The sequence below is a fragment of the Ctenopharyngodon idella genome, chromosome 10 (assembly GCF_019924925.1).
Source record: "Ctenopharyngodon idella isolate HZGC_01 chromosome 10, HZGC01, whole genome shotgun sequence".
Classification (NCBI taxonomy): Eukaryota; Metazoa; Chordata; class Actinopteri; order Cypriniformes; family Xenocyprididae; genus Ctenopharyngodon; species Ctenopharyngodon idella.
The window spans coordinates 33,255,534-33,263,487 of NC_067229.1; the positions used below are offsets into that span (position 1 = coordinate 33,255,534).

The 7,954-nt window shown below is 38.1% G+C and overlaps 1 protein-coding gene across 1 annotated transcript; it reads left to right on the forward strand.

Moving 5' to 3' along the window:
* Positions 1-456: 456 nt before the first annotated feature.
* On the forward strand, positions 457-7,657 carry LOC127521793 (protocadherin-10). The gene is made up of 4 exons (XM_051911232.1): positions 457-5,940; positions 6,872-6,933; positions 7,041-7,153; positions 7,286-7,657. Exons 1-4 carry the CDS (start codon positions 3,466-3,468, stop codon positions 7,543-7,545), a joined length of 2,910 nt encoding a protein of 969 aa, XP_051767192.1. The 5' UTR covers positions 457-3,465; the 3' UTR covers positions 7,546-7,657.
* The last annotated feature ends 297 nt before the right edge of the window (positions 7,658-7,954 follow it).

Consider the following 7,954-nt stretch of genomic DNA (forward strand, 5'->3'; position numbering starts at 1 on the left):
GGGCAGCTATGGTTTTATGTTTTTTGGATACAATCCGGGTTAGTACCTGAACATCCCTTTTCAGACAGATTCCTCTTGTGTCGACAGTTACTCCTGTTGGATGTGGTTTATCCTTCATGGTGGTATGCCGACATTACCTTGGATACCATAGCTCTCGATACACCACAGTGACTTGCTGTCCTGGTCAACAATTTTTCCTCTTTTGATATGTCTCCTATTGTTGTGGGGATTGCAACATTTTATGTACAGCTGTGCTATTGCTTTGCTAATTCAACCTTCATATGCTGCTCTTTACCGATAGAATGTAAAATCAGTTAAGATTGGTCACCAGGTCGCACAGGCGTGAAACCTCCAACACTATATTGACCAGTGTTTCAGTTTCATATATATGTGTATGTGTGTATAAATATATAATATATATATATATATATATATATATATATATATATATATATATATATATATAAATACACACACACACATACACACACAAATACACAGTACTGTACAAAAGTCCCACCATTAGATATTGTTCAGCAATGGTATAATGACCATATATAATTATTTATCAGTCTCTTTATTAGAATATAACCAGAAAATACAGGAAATTTGTATGCAGTATTAAAAAACAGAAAAAAAAATCAGAAAAAATGACTTCTATAGGCTAAAGTGGCAAGTATTTGGTGACCTCCCCTTACATTTGCGCAATAGCAGGAACCAGCTCTCTTAAACCTAAATGGATTGGAAAAGGACTGGAAGGCCAAGAAAACTTTCAAAATCTGATGAGAAGTTCCTCAGAGTTCCTTCTTTGAGAAACTGAAAGAAGTCCAGGAGGTCACACTAAATACAGATTTTTGCTTAAAAAGAAGCCATTTTGTTCTGATTTTTTTTTTTCTTTTTTACATTTTACGTACATATTTCCTGTATTTTCTGTTTGTATCCTAATAAAGACCAAAAAATAAATATGGATGGTCATTAAAACTTTGCTAAAACGACAAAGCTGGTGGTGGCCTAAGACTTTTGCACAGTACTGTATATGTATTAAAATTTGTTTTAATGTGTTTTAATTTGTTTTAGTTATTGACTGTTTGAATTTATAATATCTATAAATATCTGTTTATTTAATTGTCAAATTCTATCTCAGACTATTTGGATTATAAACAGTGGGCCTGTGTAGCTTAATGCTGTTGTAGGTCAATCCGCATTTATGGAGTTCACTGAAGGCTAATGTAGGCTACAGACTAATTTAAAATCATTAAACCACTCTCCTAAAATCAATTTAGAGGTAGAAAGAAAATGAGCCTTTAATTAGTGCCAGTCTAATGTCAGGACCACATGACACCCTAAAATTAGTGGGGGTGGTAAAATTTTTTTACATTTAATTTTATGCCTATATTCAGGTGTATCTCTCCGTACAAATTTAGATTTTTAGGCTTTTTGCTGTAAAAAAAAAAAAAAAAAAAAAAGCACATATTCACAACGTGTTTTATATGGACACAGATTTTTTTTTCAGCATTAAAATGTCTTAAACAGGGTGCAGCAAAGGGGGGCCGGGGGGGAGGGGTTTGGTTAGGGGGGTCCGAGCCCCCTAATTAAATTTTGATCCCCTCCTGATAAGTATAGCTAAATAGACTATACTGTAGGCTATATACTTTCAGTGTTTTCAAATGTTTTACGAACAATAAAAAGTTAGATTACAAGTTAATCGGAACTCATGTTCGCTTTAGAAGATAAGCAACAGCGCTTTCAGTTAGATTTTGTACACTGACAAAATATAAATAGCTACTATCATTAATTATCACTGTAATACATATTTACTAGTGGCGTGAAAAATTACTGACTTCCTTACCTTACTGACCTTAACAACAATGACCATGAAAAACAACTGTTTACATCACTCCACAATCGTGTCCTCTTTTTGGCCATTAATGAGAGTAAATGTGTTTGTTTGGTGGGTCGATTTAAGTTGCTTTATTTCCGACTCGGCTCTATGCCATTTAGTATGCACTTAAGGTAATGGAAAGCAGGAGAATATCATGGGAACCCTGTAGTCTGCTGCTCAACCAATCGCGAGCGGCTGGATTATGCCTCACAAAACCTTTTAATACCTCTGTTCACTAATGATCCGGACCCGCGGCCCTTTAATCCCCACTACATTAATTAAAAAGAGCACAAGCCCTTGGAAGATCATGCCATCTGCTGCAGTTTCATTCCATAGACAGATTGTGTTTGGTACTTATATAAAACAGAATTTCTTTACTTGTCAGGGAAGGCAGAAGGAATGAGAAAGGGATAAGACTGCAGGAATTAAATGGGGGGAAAAATATAGAGTTCAGCTTCGTTGCCTACTTTTGTAACCCATCACATATTTATAATAATAATAGCCTAATGCTAAATGTTAGTCTGAATATTAAATGTAATTCTCACTTTTTATATCTGAACTAATATCGAAAATTGTTTAAGATTAGGCCTATTTTGTGTCACGTATTTTGATGCTTATAGAACTTATGTAGCCACGCGCCTTTTCAGCGCTGCGCTCATTGTGTTTGTGTTTCCACAGCATGAAGGTAAGATCTTACGGATTTAAAACCTTACTGGTCTACTGACATTTGTTATGACATCCCTCCAAACATTGCAATGCTCATGATAGCTTTCGTTAACTCTACAATAAGTAAATCCACTTCACCAGCTAGTTACTCTTCGACAGCTCTGCCATAGAAATATAGGCTACAGAGCTACCGCTAAAAACGGAAGTTCAAAGACAATTTCTAAAGATGGCTGCCCCCTTGTTTCTCTGGCGCATAAAGTCTATAATAACGGCTTGTTGGATCAGCTTCCCCCCCTCATTCAGGATACATACATTATTGGTTGAAGTTTTTAGCATTTAAACACGTTGAAACACTTTACAAGTTAAAATAGCTATTTAGTATTCAAAGTTTTTAACTTACAAAATTAATTATAGAAACGAGGTCTTGAAAAAGATGGGCACCATTCAGTAAAACGAATGTACCTTATTATGGTTAATAACAGGCAAATTGGAATAATATTATAAGTTATTATACTTTTTATTATTATTATTTATTTATTGTTTACGTAATGGCGGTAGGAGAAAAACAAAACCCCAACAACATATAATTGTGAAACGATCCGAATTTTAAGAGTGAATGTAACAATTTGAAAAAGCAGACACAATAAAGTGTATTAAAACTATGTTTAGTGTCCCTCATCCAAACGCACTCACACTCTCTCACTCTTGCGCACGTGCCATTGGCCAAAGGCGCGCGCTCTAGTGCTAAAGTACAAGGTTCAGGGGCTTACCACTTCATTGTCATTAGCGTGCTCATTCTCTCTCGAAATGGTACTGTGCGTTTGGGAGGATTATTGTCTACCATTTTAAAGCTTTAATTATGAGTGTTTTGTTTGGTCGTTCATTTGAAGGCACGCATTAGGAAGGAGCCTATTTCAATGGAGCTGTGGATATGGACATGGCAGGTAACCTGCCTGGCGCTCATCGCGTCTGTGATGGATGTAGTTCTGGCACAGATTCGTTACACGATCCCAGAGGAACTGGAGCACGGGGCTTTTGTTGGAAATATTGCTGAGGATCTGGGATTAGACACCAACAAACTCTCAATCCGCCGATTTAGAATAGTCTCAGGTGCGAAACGGCAATATTTAGAGGTGAATTTAGAAAACGGGGTTTTATTTGTCAATGAAAGAATTGACCGAGAAGAGTTGTGCGAACAAAATCCATATTGTTCATTCCATCTTCAGGTTGTGATCGAAAACCCATTAGAATTGTATAGGGTCGAAGTTGAAATATTAGATGTCAACGACAACTCTCCTGTCTTTCCATGGAGTGAATTTAACCTGGATATCTCCGAATCCGCCGCGCCTGGATCGCGCTTCCCACTGGAAAGCGCGCAGGACCTGGACGTCGGTGACAACTCTCTGCGCTCGTATTTGCTGAGCGTAAACGAACACTTCGTCCTGGACGTCCAGACGCGCAGCGACGGCAGTAAGTTCGCAGAACTGATTCTCGAAAGTCCGCTGGACCGGGAGCAGCAGAAGACTCACTTGATGGTTCTTACAGCGGTGGACGGAGGCACGCCAGAGAGGTCGGGCACTGCGCAAATAAACATCACTGTACTGGATGCCAACGACAACGCGCCTGTGTTCGATCAGAACTTTTATAAAGTGAAGCTGGCTGAAAACGCACCGCGAGGCACTGTCGTGATAAAACTAAACGCCACTGATCTCGATGAAGGACCCAATGGAGAGATCACATACTCTTTTAGCGGGCACGCTCCAATGAGAGTGCGCGAGCTGTTCAGCGTGGATTCCCGCACTGGAGAAATCAAAGTAAAAGGAGTTATAGATTATGAAAAGGCACGAATGCACGAGATTTATGTACAAGCCAAAGACAAGGGACCGTCTGCGGTGGCAGTGCACTGCAAAGTGATGGTTAACATCATAGACGTCAACGACAATCTTCCTGAAGTGATTCTTACATCAGTATCTACGCCTGTCCAAGAAGATGCGCCCCCTGGCACAGTGATAGCAGTCATTAGCGTTATGGATAAAGATTCTGGGGAAAACGGAAATGTTGATTGTGAAATTCCCCATCACGTTCCCTTTCAGCTGCACTCATCTTTTAAAAACTATTATACGTTGGTTACGTGTGATTTTCTGGACAGAGAGTCCATTTCAGAGTATAACATCACTCTGACGGCGCGTGATATGGGCTCACCGCCTCTTTTTACAAGGAAAACAATTTTAGTGCAAGTGTCTGACATTAACGATAACGCACCGCGTTTCAAACAGCCATCCTACACGGTCTACCTGACCGAAAACAACGCGCCAGGAGCCTCGATTTGCACTATCACCGCACAAGACGCAGACGCGGATCAGAATTCCTACTTATCCTACTCTATTCTTGAAAACGACATCCATGGAATGCCAGTGTCCACCTACGTGTCCATCAATTCAGATAATGGCAACATTTACGCACTGCGTTCTTTCGACCACGAGCAGCTCAGAAACTTTCAGATCGTGGTTCAGGCCGAAGATGCTGGTTTTCCGCCTCTCCGCGCGAATGTAACAGTTAACGTGTTTGTTTTGGATCAGAATGACAATCCTCCAGTCGTTGTATCCCCAATGCCCGAGAATGACACCGCAGCGGTCGTAGTTGTCCCTAGATATGCTGATGCCGGATACCTAGTGGCTAAAATCACCGCCATGGACGCGGATGCCGGGCAAAACTCGCGTCTCTTTTATGAAGTCCTCCAAGCTACAGATCTCAGTTTGTTCAGTGTTGCGCTGTACACTGGGGAGATCAGGACAATTCGCCGGCTGATGGACAACGACCCCAGGAGGCAAAGGCTAGTGGTTTTGGTCAAGGACAACGGTCAGCCGCCCCTATCGGCCACGGCCTCCATCATGTTGTCAGTTGTTGACAGCGTGCCGGAATCCTTGCCTGATTTTGGTGACCTCGCGCTCAGCCCTCAGTACAGGTCAAACCTCACGCTGTATTTAATCGTGTCTCTAGGCGCGGTTTCATTCACGTTTCTTGTGGCTATTATTGTCCTGGCTACAATTAAGGGACACAAGGACAGAAACTCGTGCTGTGGATTTCATTCTAAGGACCCCGCCAGTGACGTCATTAAAAAGTCTAACTTGAACATTCACATATCACCTGGATCAAAGGGACCCACGCACTGCGTGGAAGTAAACGCGAACAACCCAATAGGTCAAAACTACTGCTATAAAATGTGTTTAACTCCAGAGTCATCTAAAAGTGACTTCATGTTCCTCAAGCCTTGTAGCCCGACGGGAACATCTTCCCGAAATAATATCAAGGAAATGGAAAACAAAACTTTGACCTGGAGCCCAACCAGCCACAGTCATGGTACAAGGAATGGGACGACCTCTACAAACGAGGTAATTAATCAACAAAAAATGATCTCAAGTTTGTCCACTAGATGGAGACTTCAGATAGTTGTTGTTCTTTAATCTGCCCAGAAATTGGCAGGAGATTAATAAAAAATGTAAACAAAAACCTCTAAATTGTAATTTAATTACACACATAAATTATATTTGAACATGCCAATGTAAGTACTTAACGAAGAACAATAATAACTGTGTTGGAATAACACATTACAAGTAACACGAGTTATGTAATCAGATTACTTTTTTAAAGTAACTAGTGAATTAACGCATTACTTTTATATTTACAACAAAATACATTTTTATTTTACAACAAAATAAATACTTTTTCAAATAAGTAACGCAAGTTGCTTTGTTTTCCCATTTATTGACTGATACCTCTCCTGTTTCGTTGAGAGAAAACAAGAGTAATAACTCTGTATTATTTTTTTTCTGTGAACTAGACCTAATATAATATAATATAATATAATAATTGCCAATTATAATAATTAAATAATAACAATAACAAAAACTATATTTACTATAATAATAAAAAATAATAATAATTATTATTATTATCATATTATTATCATCCATTTGCTGAACAGCAATGTCTGAAATTAACTATTGAGCAAACAATATTGTATTGTTTATTCTACCTTTGAGCTATACTGGATATTCATTTTTTTCTGCGAACTAGACCTTAAAATTCTTAATGCATAGTTCATGAATAAATTATAAAATAAACAAATGCATTTTTTTGTCACTGCTCCAAATTGTAGATATACTGCAACAAGGTGATGAATTAGTAAAGTCACTTAGTGCTTTAGTGACTGTTTTTGGTGTGTTCTGAGGTCTTTCCTGTTCTTGGCATAGACATTATGTTTGTAGTACATTTTTGTGCATCTCATGTGGAGTAAATATTTTAACTTTTTTTTCTTTGCAGCTCAAACAGGGTAACAAAGACCAAACACTGACCAAGAACCAGCTTAATTATACATATAAAAGGTAATTAAAGTAAAAGCTGATTCTATTTCTGTCTCTCACCTCCCTCCCCTTCACTCTCTCTCACATGCACAAAGCATCTGACGTGTCCATGTTTTTGTTTTTTTTAGTCATACTCCAATAAACACAGGGAGGACACTGCAGCGCAGACTGATTCAGGACTCAGACAACTATGCTTACACATCTGTTCCACAGTACTGGACCTGGGGAAATCACATGCATGGTAAAATCATTATATTTGTCTTCCCTAAAAACATGTTTAGTTAAAAAGCATGTTCAAAAAGACCAGATTTATATATTTTGTAGCTTTCTTGTGATTTAACTGAATTGAACTTTTCTTTGTAATTTAAAACAGATTATAAGACCTCACCTAAGGTTGGTGGCTTTCCAAACCGCTCATGGACACGTTACAACCAACAGGATTCAATTCAACCCTCACCAGACTATCAACATAATGTTTACATTCCTGGAACACCATCAACACTCTGTACACTCAAGCTGGCAAACAATGGGGACATTGAAGTCTACAACTCATTCTCAACTTTTGGCAAAAAGAAAAAGCCAAACAATAATCGTCAAGAGGACGCAGTAATAACCAATGATTTTTTCAAATGATTTTTCCAGTTGTATTTTTCACCTGTAGGTTACTTTCTGTATATAAGTTGTATATATTTCAGTCAGATTACATGTGCTGTATATTTTGCCTTCATAAATTTCACAACAAGCACTTAAAGTACTCTGATAATTCGTTTATTTATTTATTTATTTATTTATTTATTTTTGCATATTTTTCCAGATATCTTCAGTGTTCAGAAACTTTCTGAAAGCATTAAACAGATGGTTGCTTTAATTGTTATTACCCATATTGGTGAGAAATCAGGTTATATTTTCCAAAATGATATCCCTTTTGTTTCCAAAATGTACAGAATAAAGATTATTATTAGAATTTATTTAATATTGCTCTTTGGTCTTTCTCCTTAAAAAAAAAGAAAGAAAAAGAAGTAGGGTTTTCACTGCAGTGGTT